Source organism: Lineus longissimus, chromosome 12 (assembly GCF_910592395.1).
Source record: "Lineus longissimus chromosome 12, tnLinLong1.2, whole genome shotgun sequence".
NCBI classification, from domain to species: Eukaryota; Metazoa; Nemertea; class Pilidiophora; order Heteronemertea; family Lineidae; genus Lineus; species Lineus longissimus.
Window position 1 is genome coordinate 13,197,374 of NC_088319.1, and position 18,019 is coordinate 13,215,392.

The 18,019-nt window shown below is 42.3% G+C and overlaps 1 protein-coding gene across 1 annotated transcript; it reads right to left on the minus strand.

Annotated features, from left to right (window-relative positions):
* Positions 1-5,985: 5,985 nt before the first annotated feature.
* Positions 5,986-13,703, minus strand: LOC135496827 (cytochrome P450 2U1-like). Its single transcript, XM_064786362.1, has 5 exons — positions 13,534-13,703; positions 12,598-12,783; positions 11,621-12,118; positions 10,894-11,346; positions 5,986-10,403 (listed from the first exon to the last, which is right to left on the minus strand). The coding sequence occupies exons 1-5, from the start codon at positions 13,691-13,693 to the stop codon at positions 10,216-10,218; spliced, it is 1,485 nt and encodes a 494-aa protein (XP_064642432.1). The 5' UTR covers positions 13,694-13,703; the 3' UTR covers positions 5,986-10,215.
* Positions 13,704-18,019: the final 4,316 nt, after the last annotated feature.

An 18,019-nucleotide genomic window follows, 5' to 3' on the forward strand; every position in this document is an offset into this window, starting at 1 on the left:
AACTACATCATGTCACATGTACATGCAGCCACTGTGTGCATCAATACCTTCTGCAAGTTGTTTTCTACACTGTATGGGCTATGATTGTGCCAGGGTTATAATTGTACCACTTTACCTTACCTTTTTGCTCTATGTCCACTTACCTTATTTTTGCTCCATGTGCCTTACCTTAGCTTTTGGATGGACAATTAGCGTACCCATCCTTTTAGCTCCAAGTCGACTCAATGGAGTTGTCACTCTATGTCATTCATGTCGTATCATAAGACCTGTAATATATATATAACTGTTAGAGACTTAAATTCATCTTCTGCCGCATTGCCATCAACAAAACCCAGAAACAAAAAAAGATGCTCCTAGTTAGACCAGAAGCCTTTGTTCATGTTCTTCATATCAGCTAATGAAAGAAGTGATTGGAACTTAGTATCGCTAGGATCAGAGACAATAGCTGCGCTTACACCACGAAATATTGGTGGACCAATTGCACTTACACCACCACATTGCCGCGACAAATTGGTTCGGCAATCCATTGCCGATACAAATTGCCGAGCGAATTTGTCCCACCAAGCTTGATGGTCCAAATTCGCCCGGCTTGTTAAAAGCTCGGCTTTGTCGTGGTGTACGCGCAAATGGTTCGGCAATTAGCTAGTTAGATGGTTCGGCTCCAGGCGGCGCTTTCGAAATGGCGCTTTCTGCCAAGGCTTTCCGCGTTCTGCTTATTGTTTGCGCGCCATCTGTAGCCGGATTTTATAACTAGCTGCAGCGCTGGTGTAAGCGCTTGGTGGATTTTCGATGGTGCGGCATTGGTTCCCGAACCAAGATTGGTGGTCCATTTTCAGGTGGTGTAAGTGCGGCTTATGTGCCACCGGAAAGTAGGTCACAGTGACCTAGCTCTTTGCTCACCTCTGCGCATTGCCATCAAGAAAAGTTGCTCCCACCTGAAGTCTTCTTCGTGTACTTAATATCATCAGCTGAAGACAAAAGCAAATGGAAATTATAAAATCATTGTAGGATCAGGGACCATGTGCTTTCCGTATTGTCTGCATCCCAGAGGACATCACCTGGTCACAAGCCATCTGACTCAAAACCTTGCAATGACCAGATCAGGTGCGTGGTGAAAATGCCAAAATACCGCTAACCACATTGCTTGGCATTTTTCACTCAATGTTTTAGCCATAAGCTAACACTTGGAAGAGAAATCGCAGGTCAGTTTCAAATTGGATGTTTTGTGGTATCAATCATTTCATTGAGAGTGGAATATGTTTCTCTCAAGGTAAAGGAGGATGAGCAGGAACTGGGGGATCTCAATTGCATTCTTCAGGTAACTAATATGCACAGTTTAGCAACTGGCCGGGTCTTGCTGGCCTAAAGCGCCCCGTACACAAGCAATTTTAGTTGCTGCAACCTGCAACAGAGTCATGGCGACATGACGATTCTTGTAAACTTTTTCTTGTAATTGTACACCAAATTTTTGCATTTTATTTTCAGGGATTATATGAATAACCTCAATTTAGAAGAATTTCTGACTGGAAAGCTCGAAAGAAATGACTTAATCTGCAAAAATATAAATCGTTAAGTTGCAAAATTATAGAGGTCCAATAATGTACAAGTCTATGTTTTGAAGGACCTTTTTATGAAGTGTTATGAAGTTTCTTTTTGTTCTATCAAGAATCAGCCATCACCATTTCTGATATAATGAGCACTAGAGAATCATGTAAATATTAACTCCTGAAATATCAAGTTACCCCCCCTCAAAAAAACCCAAAACACTTGCTGCCACCTGTATGAAATATCCTGAACTATTCAATTTACATCGTCCTCACTGGCGTAATTGCAGCAATCGTTCCCAGCCTACTTCAGATGCTGATGGTGTCCCAGACTCGATCTCTTCAGCGGCTGCTTATGCAACGATGATTCAACAAATGTCATAGGGAAAATCAATAGATAAAATGTTCTTTCCCCACCAGAGAAAGTTTCCACAAAAAAACTATAAGGTAGAAGGTTCTGTTTTTACTGATTCATGATTCCTGATTGGCTGGGGTAAGAACACTTTAATGGCAAGTTCTGGGCACAGGTGATGTTTTCAAAACTAACCTGACCCCATCCCCCCCCCCCTGCAGTCCAAATATACCGGTATACCATCCAGCCTATTCACAACTTGGGTCTTTTGGATGAGAGCCAAATGTACCTCAGGGCAAGACCACAAAGCGTTAATGATATCAACGAAATTAAAATCAAAAACATCAATTCATCCCAAGGCAAAATCAACCGATTAACTAAATTTATAGCTTTATATTACACGCGAAATGTTGGCCAGAGTAAGTACATATTGCAATAACCTGTATTTTTTAATACAATACCGGACCATATAATCTTCAGAGTACATCTTAATCAGGCGGATTTTTTGAGCCCCGGGAATCGTGAGTCAGAGGACTCACAGCCTCCCCGATGAGTTAGATGGTTATTGCACAATAATAAAAGCCTGGGAACGCCGCGAAAGGAACTTTAGAGGATAGGAAGCTGTGATGAGTTGTGAAGGCAGAGTGAGGACTAGCGTTACAAGGACTTTTGGACTAAGGTTCATACGATTCAAGGGTAACGGCTGCTTTTGATAACAGATTCTAAACCACCTAGATAACAAAGCGCACCACAAATAGATTACATGATACTACATGTATGTCCCCAGCTTTGGCAGCAGCAGATAAGGTCAGGCAACTACAACCGCTTGGGCTGGTGCAGCAATACTGAAGCAGTCAAAACCACTAATTTTGATGATTATTTTGAGGTGTTTTTGAATAGAAACCAATATCTCATGGTAGGAATTGGTTGCCTCACCAAATAACACTCAGGTGGAATAGTACATGTAGCCTCATGATATCAATTTGTGCACAAGAAATAATTCATGAAGTTCAATGTCTCCTAAAACTCTTTGAACCTCCTCGTCAACTTTAGTTGGCATATTGTTACCACGGTAACATGACTTTCTATCGCGCAAGAGGGAAAGGCACACCATCGTCATAAATAATCCTTTCACTCGCCAATATGAAATTTGATGTCATCGACCACGAATAGGTGATATTACGATTGCAGTTTTGTCATCTTTGTACTATTACTACATCACGAGGCTCATCAAGTGTTCTGCGACAAGCGGATGTGTCATTTTCAACACAGTGGTGTCTCAAGTCTATATGGTCAAGGCCGTTTTGAAACGCTTTCAGAAAATCCAGAATAAAACCTGAAGGGCTTCACGAGAGCTTTCAAAGTACCTTTTAAATGAAACGTCCTTTGTCCTTGGGACATTTTGCTCAGATGAGACTGGATTGAATTAATGAATGGTCCTAAATGTCACCATGAAAAGCAGATAGTCAAATTGTCTAAATGCTCCAGATTTCTAAAAACGTTGGAGCAAATTGTCTTAAAACTGCACATTTCAAGAAACTTCGAAGACGATTGTCTGAAAATGCTGCAGATTTTAAGAAACATTGGAGCGAATTGTCCAACTGCTGCAGACTCCAAGACACTTATCATCACCATCATCACCATTATTATGCATTTCCCATTCCTGCAGACTGTCAGTGACAGAGGTATTTCGTGCCACAAGCCCATTAAAGCAAAACTTAACATGCAAGTTTCTGCAGAGGTTTGGTGATTAAGCAGAAATGGACAAATGACCATCGTGGGAGAGATTGTTAAAAAACGCAAACGGCATCCGAACAGACTCGCGGTATCGTAATTTCATGGCTCTGCGGCCAGATATGAAATGCAGAGATGGCATTGGCGGATTATGAGATCCGACAAATCATACGAGCTTGAGCAGTAAGGAATTATGGGTATTATTCTGATCAGAAAATAGCACGTTTGAGAAAGGCGGAGGCCATTTTGTAAACGGATGAAGATCAAGTTCTTTAGAACGGATGTTTCAAGGTCTCTCTCAAATGGATTTTGACGGTTACAGATCTGGAAAACATACAAGTATAAGATGATGTGATTTAAGTAGATGCGACCTGTCATTCCGAACGATAAGGCAACATTTTTCAATCCCTGCTGTCATCGCGGCTGAAAAACATTACGATGAACTTGACCAGATTTGACAATTTGACAAGCTTGAAAAATGTGCCGTTGACATAAATGACGAAGCTTAAAACATGGCACAAATTAATCTGAGCTTTAAATGCTGATATGATCCATAGACATCACATTTTTACGTAATATTTTTTTATTTCAAATGACGACAACAATATAGGTAAGCTCTTCCTACTCTATCAACGTCAGACAGCCACGCTTCATAAAAAAAGTCACACCTCTTCGGCTCAGAGAGTACTAAACGGATGACAATGACATCTGCTCTTTTATCAACCCTGTCCCAGGTACCTTAACTTCCCATTTTGCATTAATTTTTACACTTCCGGGAATAAAGTATAGCATAATGGGGATGAGGATGACTCAAAGAGAAGTGGCTTCTATGAAGTCATCAAATGGCGATAAATGTCTCCTTGTACCCATAGGAATCCAGCAGATCAAAACAGCATTTTAGGGAGATCATTTCGATATCAAAACCTAAAGAATGTTAGTATCATAACATTAGGTACTTTTAAATGTAACTATTTATACTCCCAAAGGGCTAAATTAGGAGGCCTACAGTGACCTATGAACTCAAGGCATCTGTAGACTAGACAATACCTCTAATCCGGCGATTCTTGGTCATCATAGTGGGGTGGTAGCGACTAGCTTTCATGATCGCACGCAATAAATATTGCTTGTTTACAGTGAACATCAGATCTCTGTGATAGGAGTAGGAGATCAGAGCCACCTGCAATCAATATCAAGCCCAATAACAGTTTTACACGCCAACGACATTTGTCGTCGATAGCAGTGACTATAATTGTAGGTTGCAACGATTTCAATCACTTGTTTGCAAGATCTCTAAGAAATCCAGCAGCTGGGCTCATTTACAAAACACAAATTTCAAAAAGATTCTCAAAAGACAAGACTAAAATTGTCGCCAATTTAAAGATGATCACAATAGCTTTGAATCAATTAGAGATCAAAGGCTAATTAGCAATTGATAACGAGTGATCAACCTTGCATCAATCATCGAGGGGCCTGGGAATTCCTGGGAGTCCAAGGAAATGAAATCAATGCTTAACATCCCACATCGACGGAATTAAACTGCTAAAATAATGCTTATGCCTGCTACTGGGTGTCCCAAGAAACTGTTTCAGACTACTACAAAAAGCAGTTTACATTTTTTATTCTTTTATTCTTTATATTTAGCTAACAATTTTGTCTAGATTTCATATGAAGGCGTAAAACAAACGTAAAGTTCCAAGCCTTTATCTCCCGTTTATTACACTCTTGCCTGAGTTTTACAAAGGATTGCATCAAAACCAAGATCCTGTCACAAAGGCGCACACCTCGTTCATTAAGGTTTTCCCTGGCGAATCAAGGCATGACACTAATAATCATTTTTGACTAATTTTCTCTTGAAATTTTTGTACATTTGGTGTTTTATCAGGAAGTACAGTAGAACCTCTCTATTAAGGACACCCTCGGGACTGGCAAGTGCTGTCCTTAATAGAGAGGTGTCCTGATTAGCGAGGTCAAATTGAATGGAAACAACCAATTTGGGACCGAAACTAGTGTCCTTAATAGAGAGGTGTCCGCCAAGGGAGGTTCCACTGTACAACAACTGCCACCTAAAGGGTGTTTAAGGGTTGACCTGTTTAAGGCTCAAACTTGAAATCCTAAAGCAATTCGAACTCCTTTAAAATGAAGCGAATGCATATTTAAAACATGGGAGGCTGTTCTCTGGAAAGAAAGAACGAACTACCCCCTTGAAATGGGCATATACAGTGGAACCTCCCTTAGCGGACACCTCTCTATTAAGGACAACCTCTCTATTCAGGACACTAGTTTTCTTCCCAAAGTGGTTGTTTCCATTCAATTTGACCTCTCTAATCATGACACCTATCTATTAAGGACAGCACTTGTCAGTCCCAAGGGTGTCCTTGATAGAGAGGTTCTGCTGCAATTTGTTTTAGAAGTGTTCTCATTGCTTTTAGAATTTCAAGTTCAAATGATGGTGCCTATGGTCAACCCCTAAGAAAATGGAAGGGAACCTCAGAAATGTAATAAAATACAATAAAATGCAGTTTTCATGCTGGGCAGAGTGCGGTGTTCATCCTCACCAGAAGTCTGGCTGGTGGGCATACTAAAATGTCAAGCCGTTGTAAATATATGCCTATGATGGGTGAAATAGGATTAAGTCTTCAATCTCTGGTGGATTCTAAATCCACAGACCCAGGCAATCCCAGGAATATGCTTTTGTCAACAGAAATGAGAGAGACACCTTACAACCAGTACACCACTTCAACACTTCAGATCAATCCTGGCCCAAATTTCGACAACCAATTTTTGGTAAGGCCTTTAATACTTATCTTACACCTTGGACACCATCAGCCTCAAGAGCATTAACGTTTAACACATCTATTTCCTTTTTTTCCATCGGCACATTTTTAAAAGTGACCACTGGCGCTAGTAATGAAATATTCAGTTTGCGACAATCTGCGTAGGGCTGATATTGATGGGCAATGCCAGAGGCACGGAAAATAGATGCTGCCAGGATTAATGACATTTATCGCAAACTGTCCAATATTGGTTATCTATAGTCAAGGAACCAAAAATAACTTTGCGTTAGTACTGAGGGCATTATAAGGGAAAATACACCTTTGTAGCTGACAAATGCTGTCCTTTTAATAGAGAAGTGGCCTATCCTGATTACATAGTCAAGTTTCCTTAAATTAGTTGGCTATCTATATACTAATCATGCCTATTGCAGAGGATTGGATCCCCTTTGTATCTATGCATGTTCAATATTCACCTAATAAATCATGGGGGCTGCATCCTCAACAAAATTTTACAATCAAAATAATTTTGAAAAAATATCATATAATATCAGTATTGAAGTTTACGAGGAGTCATTGATCCAGGACTTTAATGTAGTTTCTGTTTAGTGCATGCTGTCGTCCTACACGTGTAAATCATATGCATATCCCTTCATCCACCCCATATTGACCACAGTCCACTACACGTGATAGTCCGAGTGATCTATTGCGGTCATGTAATGTCATCACTCCCGGGTCATCACACGTATTATATGATGTACATGTACGACATAACTTACTTTCGAAGCGTAACTCATATTGGTTTTTACCTTACCTTCAATCAACTAACAGAAAAGGCGGGGAGAAATAGCCACGACGGGAGGCTGCAGCGAACATTACTAGGCAACGTTTCTCAGCAGCTCCCTAGAGGGCGCTAACGTACGGTTCCTGAATGGTTACACTCCTACGCCAGCCTACGCAGACGTTAGTCAATTTTATGCGAGAGCGTGAGAAAAGATTGGCGTTTGAGTTTGTCACCGTCTCTACTAGGACGCGGTCGTTCCAGTGACCTAGTCCGGTGCATTTATTACAAAATTGAAAGTCTTCTTGGCATGGATTAGTTTTATAATAACGCCCTACACCTTTCGCTAAAAATAGAAATCTGTGAGAAGTGAGAAGTGAATTTAAATTAAAAATTGAATAGAACTGTCAACAATGCCGTTGTGTCGAAAGATATATACACCAAAATCCCAGATATTCACATAAAACCATTGTAATGCGGCATCTTTCAAAAAACTTAATATGTGGTCATATAGTATACTGTGTACAACATACACATTTTAATTTGTTAGCATTAAAATTGTGCTATTAAACGAAACTAATTTAAAGTAGGCCTACGATGTATCCCAGGGCAATTGACTTCCTTTAGGAAAAGCAGAAAAGCCGGGTCTTCCTTCTGAAAACTTGATATAAATGTATCATCGAAAGTTGGGTTATACGTTCTATATCCTTAGGCCCCCCCTACCTTATACATCTATCATTCTATCATTCTATCAGGTATTCCCTTCACTCTTCATCTATACCCTTTGTGCCCTTAGCCATCTTGTAATTCCTCTATGAATGTCTTTGTACTCACCTAAGAGTCCTGAAGTTAATTTGAATCAAGTCATCATTTTTATCAATCACTCAGGGATACGGTGTTGCGGACCGTCGTGTCGCACACTGGTGACCTGCGCGAGGGGATGTTCGGCGCGGGTTCCGCGGAAACAAATTATGTCATGAAGAACATTGTAACAATAGGCCTGACGCAACAGAAAATATAGACCATTAATTGTTGAAATAAAATGAAAATACATTTAGGCATATCTGTAACACGATTCAAGTCATTTTGGCAACCTTCACAAGCCTAGAAGTACGAAATACTTTTATGGATTTTTTCGACGAAACGGTTTTGAAATTCCCCGATTCCTTGTGCTACTTATTACATGTATAAGCACGAAAAGCCGATTGACGAGAGTTTCGTAAATGACTTGATATCGCGCAGGCCTTTAAAATGATGACACTATAAACCCTCGTGCTTCTCACTGCGTCGTTCGATTGGAAGGGTTGTCTTCACTCGCAGTGGACCACCCCGTCTCCGCCTTGATAGGTATACATGTATCAACAGGATGATGAAATGGATTGCCAGGGATTCTAAATTATTTATATGGATTACCCGGGATTCTGAATTATCTACAGATTGAATAAGTGAAGAAATAGTTTGTGTTTTTATAATTAAAATATAATGCATTCTTCTGTACACATGACAATTAAGCGAGAATTCAGCCGCTTTTCCTCATTACTTTCATGAAAATGTGGGTACGATTTGTGATTGAATCACTGCTTACGCGATCCCCATCCGGCGCAGATGGAAATAAGAGACTGGATATTATTCGGGGGAAAATCGCATCGAACTTGTGAATATCCAGAATAAAATTGAATCCAAATTATTACCATAACATAGCAGTACTGGAAGACTATCGAACTGAACCGAAATTTCCCTGATTCTGAGTCATAGGCGTACGGTTTATTTGAAATAACCTAGCCTATAAAAATGGCCCGCCTTTTTCATACATAGACATGTTTATATGAATAGGACATACATGAGAACTCTCATGATTCTGAGACACGAATTGACTGCAGCGCTACACTGGAACATTTGATAGAACTAAGATGATAATTCATGAAAAATTACTCTGGTGCTGAACATTTTTCCTTCTCGCTGGGATTTGGTTTATTTTTTTAAAGGCCGACTCCGTTCGTTCAAAAGTTGAATATTGTTTTAATGACGTCAACCTTTACAATGTCGATTCCATCGTAATTAATTCTTAGATCAGTGAATCTTGGGTATGATTGGTAACTGGTAAAATAATCATGTGATGTCTTTCCCAGTCAACGTACCCAGCCACTGTTAACACTGATGTGAAATGTGCTCCGCCTTTTTATGACGCATACATGTTTATGATCCACACCGGTATATACATTATTTATAGAAAGGGGCATAAATGGAATTAAAGGGACATAATGCTGTCTCGCTTACACCGACTGCAGCGCCCGTCCCCTTATAAGGCGTGAAACTAACAAGGTACCAATATATAAATGGACATGGGGATCTCATGATGAGACCTAGATAACCCAACCTGAGGAAATCAGGGGTTATTTTGCAGGGCCCGGCGGAGAAGCGAACATTAACCCCTGATTTCTCCAGGATAGAAAATATACCGACCCTGTCCTGCATAGAAAACAAAAGAATCATTTTCCCTGGATATTCTATCCTCGGATATTTAAAACTTCTATTCTGGCATACATGCATTTGGGATCATCGCACGCCCCAACTATTTGCAAGGTTATGTACATTGTAGCTGTGCATCTTATTCTCATATCATATACGGACATGCTCTGGTTTGTTCAGTCATTGTCGAATATCTACATTATAAATGATTCCCTAGATATTCTATCCTGGGATATTTAAAAAAAACTATTCTGGAATACATGCATTTGGCACATCGCACGCCCCAACTATTTACTATAGGTAATGTACATTGTAGCTGTGCATCTCATTCTCATATCATATCCGGACATGCTCTGGTTTGTTCAGTCATTGTCGAATGTCTATACAATGATTCTCAAATACGACAACATACAGGCATCACGGTTTTAATCACCGACTTAACCGCCGATATCAAGAACAGATCACTCCATTCCCACTAAGACAAGTTTATTTTGCTGACGAACAAAGCTAAGCGTTTATGCAATGACGATATACGTCGTCCTTGTCCTGGACCGCCATCCAATCTTAGTCGGCGGTTCGTGCTTTAGCGCAAACCTCAAAAGGATGTGGGCACCGCGTGCCCTGGAGGAGGGCCTCCTGGCTTGGCTCAGGAAAGCCTTCTGGTATCGAAAACTCGAACGACTGGAGAAGAGACGCGAAGAAGACGAAAAGCTCCACCTGTGCGACGTGGAGACCTGGACACCTGCGTCGACCTGGAAGGGAAATGAAAAGGGCATTTTAAAACAGGAAGAAATCAGGTGATTTTTTTATACAGTTTTCAGCAACTTCACTTTAATCCGAAGCATTGTTTTGAAATCAGGCTGCATGCACCAGGACAGTATTTAAGTGCTATGCGCATTTTTCATCATGGCCAAGAGTTGGCTCAAAGATTGACCAATACTCGTCCGTTGAGTACATCATTGAGCGCAACGATTGGCAGAAGTTGATTTTGTAACCGGCTGCGCATGCGCATGAATGATTAGCGCATAAAATCTGGTGTCGGATGGGTACCGAGATACAAAATCTCGAAACAATCTTGTTCCCAACTTTCTGTCCATCGTTTCCCTGACTCAAAGTTCCCAAAGGGTTCATCGGGTTGAGAAGAAAAATTGTACTGTTTGTACGTAGATCTCCATGTGACGACCCGGGATCAAACAGTACTGTCAACCGTCGCATGGGGGCACTGCAGTCGGCTATGCTCACCGAATGATTGTGGTATGAAACCTCGTTTCTGTTCCAAAACCTCGCCCTCGATCTCCCCCTCGCTTAGGAAATTCTCGGGATTAAAGTCATCCGGGTACTTCCATAACTTCGGATCCCGATGTATGGCAAAGCAGTTCGGGAGAACAGGTGTGCCTATGGGTATGTTAAAACTGCGGATCGTGACGTCATGGCTCAGATTCGCCCGGGGGAGACCCAGGGGCGCCACGGAACTAACACGTTGGACTTCTAAAATCGTTGCAGCGGTGTATGGAAGTTTTGTCCTGTCCTTGAAAGAGGGGAGTTCAGATTTGCCGACGTTTTCGTCGATTTCGGTCTGGACCTTTTTCTGTACATCCGGATGTGTGATCAAGTAGAGGACGGCCCATTGTAGTGTCGTGGCCAAATCTTGGGCTGGGAACATGACGTCGGCAATAGCATCCCCGATTTGTTTTTCTGAAAGTAAAACGTGAATTAGACGCCACTCTACACGTAAGCCTACCTTTAATTTTTACCATAAAGGAATACCTGTAGTGTCGGTAAATAAGCGACCTGAGAACGAACTTGAGAATGCACAATAGTTGCCATTACTTGCTACCAGGTGTCAATATTTTTGAAAAAACCTGCTTTAGAATGAATGTTGGTCTTAACTGACACGACCACCGTACACTGGTATATTAAATGGAGGCGGTAGTGATAGAATTGACACTACGTTATAGACATAGCTTACCTGAGAAAGGAATTTTCTCGGGGTCTTCGCGATCCTTCTCGGCCAGATACGCATCGACGAAATCACTGATGTTATTTGGGTCAAACTTGTCTCGGTGTTCGTCGATTTGTTTCTGAATGAAGTCATGGCAAGTTTTCATAGAGCTCTGTATAGCTCCCCAGCTTCCCGATAGATATCGCAGCCAAGGGAACATTCCGCTGATCGTCATTTTCGAGAGTAGCTCTAAAGCAGTCGCCATTGTTGAAGCCACGCTGTGGAAGTCTTCATCAGAATATTCAAACCTCTTTGAGAATAGTTTCTTCGAGGCGACATTTGCGGTGGCGATTCTAAATAGTGACGTCAAATCTATTCTCTCCTGCCCCCTGTTGGCGATTTCTTTCTTGAGATGAGGAAATTCTTCCCGTACTTGGCAATCGTAGCCTTCGCCATTTTCTTTGAGGAAATGCTCGAGGAACACGCGATGTTGAAGCCAAGTCTTCCCATTTTGATTAACGATACCTTTAGCAGAGAAAATAAGCACATAAATGTTTTGTGGCAAGCAGTAGCCATCTTGGTAAGTTATGGCCGCGTTGTATGAGAAATCCTGCCAAATATCTTCTCTTGCCTTCGTTTTGCACGCCATTACTACGGATGTACTCAAGCAATGCGTTTGTACTTGCACATTTTGGAGGGGAGGGGGGCGGGATAATGTTACTTTTGCCGCATGGCGGTGTACATGTATCACCACATGCTGTACATTATATCGCCAAATATCGGCGCTAGTTTCCTCTGTACCTTTTAAGATACAGAATTTCTTTCTCGGTGGATTTAAACCATTTCTTCTCGAGACAGCGGCATGAAACTTTAACAGATGAATAAACGATTCGTAAACTACATGCCCAGCCATTGTGTAGCGCAAACAATTACTCTAGTCTTCATAAGCAGTCTTGTCATAATGTCATATATCATTGCGTACATTCAAGCACAATTCTTCTTACCAAGATCTTGTATCATGAAAAAAAGCGATCCCTCCGGTCGGTCTAAGAGCTGGTCTCCCGAAAACGCCTCCTCCACTGCCTCGATGGAATTCAAAAAGATGATGATTTTAGGGCCAACTTTTATGTGGATGATGTCAGAGTTCAGCTCTTTCGAAAATCGCATGGCATCCCTTGGTAGGTCTCGCCCTGAAAGCAAGCATGCATATATATGAAGTGAGGAGTGTGACCATTTTCTGCCAGCTGCACCGGGCAGTGTTCCAGAAAACTGCTGTTGACATACTTATGTACTTATGGACGGTGTAGCAGGAATTACAGTTCCTTGGCATCTGACCTGTAGCCTCTATGATAAAAAAACACAGTTGGACCCCCTATTCCTAAGTATTGGCTTACATTAGTACTTGACTGAGGACTATTTCTCAACTCGTTTCGGGACAATCCAAATAAACAAGCTGAGCAAGCCGCAGCTGATAACAAAAGAGCATGACGCAGGTCATAAGATTATGCGACATCTCTAAATATAGTGAACAATACAGTAGATCTCGTTTATGCGACGTCTCAAATATTTAAGAGCAACTAACTGTAGCTTATGAGCTTATATCAACGAACAACAGTTGCTCATCAGGTTATGTGATATCTCAAATATCAAAGAACAACAATACAGGTTATCAGGTGAGGCGACATCTCAAATCAAAGACAGTCGCCGATCAGGTTAGGTGACATCACAAGTCGAAGAGCAACAGTCGCTCATCAGGTTTTATCAGTGTCATATTTTAAGACTTAATATGAAAAGCAACAGTTGTGTTCATCAGGTAATGTGATATCGCATATCAAAGAGCAACAGTTGCTCATAAAAAATAACGGTATAGCTCATCAAGTTTTGTTAGGCGTACAACCTTAAATAAATATCGGCGAAGCGTAATGAAACCCTGGACTTACCGAGAGACGGTATGCAGCCAATCAGTGGCCAGCTTCTTGGGCCCGGTGGCAGCGACATGGTCCAGATTGTAGAAAATATCCTGGCGCAGTTTGCTTTACACTGTTTAGTACGTCTGAAATGATAGGATTTTGTCTGGGGATATTGTGAAATGCTAGTCATACGCCAGACGTGCCTGAAAAAATTGAACAATTGGTGCCCTCGTTCAATATAATCGAGGTCGATAAATAATGCGAGTCATATGCCTGATCTATTGGCCCACTTGTATGCACATGAATATCATGACCGCGTAAGCCGGTGATGTATCAAATAGCATGCCGATCTTACCGGTAGGCCCGCTACATGAAAAGCTGGATAGGTGAAAGTGTTGGCATTCTGTCATTAAGATGTGTGGCGAGTTGGTAGCTTGCGGTGGACCCCCCCCCCCCCTCATTGGCCGAAGGTTATAATGGCCGTTACTGACTGCATCCTATACGGAAGGAGAAGGAGAACGGGAGAAGAAGCCGAATGCAAGTGACAAGACATCTGTATTCTGGTGGAGACCCATGCCCACAACTCATGTCACGGCCGTCGATTTGGCTGGATTATCTCAGTTCGTTTTGTAGCCTTCAGATGGCGATGTGGTAGTTTATGAGCATCACCGTCCGCCTGCCGTTTTCACAGGCCTCAACGAAGATGATCCGGTTGTGAACTGTCCCTCGCCTGATTCCCTACACCTACAGACCGGTTAAAAACAGACGATTACTTTCAGACTGCATAGGGAAAGTGGGGTTTACAGGAATCCCCCCCCCCCCGAATGCAAGTGACAAGACATTCTGTATTCTGGTGGAGACCATGGCCACAACTCATGACACGGCCGTCGATTTGGCTGGATTATCTCAGTTCTTTTTGTAGCCTTCAGATGGCGATGTGGTAGTTTATGCGATTCACCTTCCGTCTGCCGTTTTCACAGGCCTGCACGAAGATGATCCGGTTGTGAACTGTCCCTCGCCTGATTCCTACACCTGCAGACCGGTTTAAAACAGGATTATCAAAAATTAAGCAGCGAACAGAGAGAGGCAGACACGCTTTTATTGCAGTATGGCGGGAAGGTATACAATGGGTTGTGTACTATCGACGTGTGGAGGAATCAGACTGCGATTGGACGAAAGATCACCGCCAATGACGTCACTAATCTCAAAGCTTATCGCGGAGAGCGCGTATGAACCATGCTTTCAATGTCTTCGCCTTGCCCGTATTCCCCTATCAGGCTCACCGCGCTGGGTCACCAACTGCGGGATATTTTCTCTCGAAGGTAGCTTAATTAGCAACTCTCATTAACCGACGCCTTCTCCTTTCGCTCGAAGATTCGAAAATTGAGTGCCGACTTACCAGTTGAATGTCAATCCTAAAGTCTCCTCCTTTCAAGGACGGATTAGATGGATATGCGCACAACGACGGTTAGGTAGATCGGCATGGCCATCTTTTTGGGGTCTGATAATTGGGATTGCAGTGGAAATCGACTTTCCTCGAGGTCTTTTTTCCAGCCCTGGAAGGAACTGTAAGGAGACTAATATGAGTGGTAAACCGGCCCAATTCCTCGCATCAACCATCCTAAGAATTTCAGTCGTCGAACGCTGAGAGGTCGATGGAGAAGAGGAAGAAGAAGAAGAAGAAGAAGAAGAAGAAGAAGAAGAAGAAGTCGTGAAAGTCAACTCGTCTGAGAATCGCATTTTCCCACCAATTCCTATCAATTCACTGTTTACAAGGCTAATCAGGGATTTTATTAGATCATCAAAATTGGCAATAAAATCCGTCAAACAACTTAAACCACTTCAAGATTATATCGCCAAACATTCGCCTGCCATTTTTGACCAGATTCTCCTTCTTCAACGCCTACTGTTGATTTTTCCCATGATTTTCGACCTATCTCTCTCCCGCAAAAACCCTTTGGTAAATATGGCGAAGTGTCCATATCTGTTTTGTTGACCTATCTCATCGGGTCCCGTGTCGAAGAGGGCCAGCTCTGTGTCCGGTTAGCGACCTGACGTAATGCTGGCCAATCGGGCCGGTTGTGTACCGATGGAATTATGACAGTAAAGGTCAGAGGTTAAACAAACGAAGACGATTCAATGCAGCCCAGCAATCCAATCCACTTCTCGAAATGTGGCGTTAAAAGAAAATCTTAGTACAATTTGAGGACTCCACAGCACTTATATATATACTTATTGTAGGATTACATATTGTGATGCCCGAGTCGGTGAAACCAAATTTTGAATCGTTTCTTTGGGCGGTTTTCGTCATTTGTTCCTTCGTACGTGCCTCCCTGGCCATCAACACCCGACAAATCCCCGTCCCATCCCGGATTATGCAACTCCGAGAAATGATAGTTCACCTTGCGATCGAATAGCAGATAAACACCAGCGTGATTTCTAAAGAGGGCTGCCTCACAAAGGGTCCGTGAGGGTATATTTGGAGGCTGGGCATATTGAGAGGTGGTTCCATCATGTTCCGTGATCTCATGATCAGCGGAGGGTGGAGCGGACAAGGCGTCCGCGTCCAAAACGAGGTATGCAACCTGAGAAAGATGGATTACTCCAGATTTATTGATAGAAGATTGATAAAAGATCTCATTAAATCCGTCTCGCCTCAAACAGGTGCTATTTGCGGGTAAATGATGACTTTTTCATGAAGGTTTAACAAAAGTCACCCGTATATTATTTGCGTTAATGTCATTAATTTTGGCCGCCATCTTAGATTTGCGGCATGTCGTAAAGTCTTTATCGTCTGCTTGAAATGACGTATGGGGCCGATCATCAAATATCGCAGATTTTAGTTTAATGTGGACAATCTTCCAGTGGGTTTACGGTTATTTTCCAAAACTTCCTTCCAACTCATGGTCAGATCATAATGTGTAAGACGAGCGAGCTGTGCTTACAATGTATCAAACCGGTGTAACATCTGTGGTTGTTCCCCATGTTTCAGTGTTTCCAAACAATAGGCAGCTAGAGAGACCATGACTTTTCAATAGGGGGGATACACAGAAAAACTCGTCAATCTATTTTTGAGCGTTCCCAAACAATGAGGGGAAACACTCAAAAACAGAAACACTCAAAAACATTACACCGGCATATAAGGCAATGTGTACGGTGATATGGTACATGTAATTTTTCGAATATTCCGACACAAGTATACTGCAAGCGGGTACAGTAAATGTTTTTGACGAAAAGTGAGACACGAGTGGTGTTGTGCTCAATGACATGAATGAGTTTAGCTTCGCACTTACTGGGAAATTCAGATATGACTGGAGTGTCTCGATTGCGCTCTTTGACATTTCTGACTTATTTTGACACGATGTTGCATCTTTTTGGACAGTTTCAAAGGCAGAGTGGTGTCAGATTCGGATCAGAGAGTGCACCCCGGTTTCAGGTGGCGTGGTCCATCAGGTCGGGTTTCCTATTCACCGACAATATTCTCATTGACGAAAGATCGAGGGCTATAAATGTAACGACCGCGATCCAAAAAGAGCGACGGTTGACGTCAAGTGCGTCCACATTGTGAAGCCTGGGCTCAATTAGGGATGGTTTAGGAGCCCTTGTCCCCGGCCATCCACTGACCCTCTCAGTAACACCCTTAACTCCCTACTCAGCGTGAAAACATCCGTCATTTGGCCGTTGTCGCGGCTTCGAGAGGTACTTGACGCGGTATGTGTCTGGTTTGGTGGCTCTTCCATACGGTTCTTCACGGAGAGGATGGGAAGATTCGACAACTTCTTCCCGGCGTGCGCGGTTGGTGTCCGTGAGAATGTTGTTGCAAGCGTGAGAGCGGACACACTGACCAATGGACATCAGGCAGTTGAGACCCTCTACCACTAAACTACCATTGGCATGATTGGCTCTGTTTGCCTGTTTTGTGACCTAGTTGAATTCCTCGACAATAACGAGGAATTTTGAACTAAATCGTATTTTTCCTGCACCAAGTCTTGAGTGATAGCAAAATTCCTTCATTTTTCTCGCATAATAGGATGACATAGCGATCACATTCATAAGCTGTAAGAAAAACATAATTTAACGGAAGAAATTAAGGATTTATTGGAGCTTTTGATTGGTTTACATCCACAGCATTCTGTTTTTAGTACGGATTTGAGTTTGAGTAAAGTTTAACATGGATTATTTCATTTTGCTTAGATTACTCCAATCACCCGGTTTGCCCTGTTTCTTGCTGACATGATTTTCTGAGGCGAAAACCTTGGCCGGCATCGTCTCGTAATCTGTGATTTAGAGGAATTCTGAGCCGAATTAGGCCATGCGTACGATTCGCCAGTGCACGGGCCGCAGGCACCTTTTGGTTCTTCTGGTGGTCGCTATATTAGCGGCGAGAGTTTGGGCCGACACGTTTGCTCGAACAGCGTCCCCCGTCTCAAATCACGTTGACAATGACTGAAAGCAGTATAACATCAAAATGGGATCGCCTCCTGGCCAAGTTTAATGGGAACTTGGTGGCTTGGCA

What these genes read in the sequence shown, in the direction of transcription:
- LOC135496827 (XM_064786362.1), bottom strand. Translation starts at nt 13,693, where the DNA reads ATGACTAGCATTTCACAATATCCCCAGACAAAATCCTATCATTTCAGA. An exon ending in TTTCATGATACAAGATCTTG is followed by an intron (nt 12,119 to 12,597) that starts GTAAGAAGAATT and finishes TCTCTGCTAAAG; the next exon opens with GTATCGTTAATCAAAATGGG. An exon ending in TTTCATACCACAATCATTCG is followed by an intron (nt 10,404 to 10,893) that starts GTGAGCATAGCC and finishes TTTCCCTTCCAG; the next exon opens with GTCGACGCAGGTGTCCAGGT.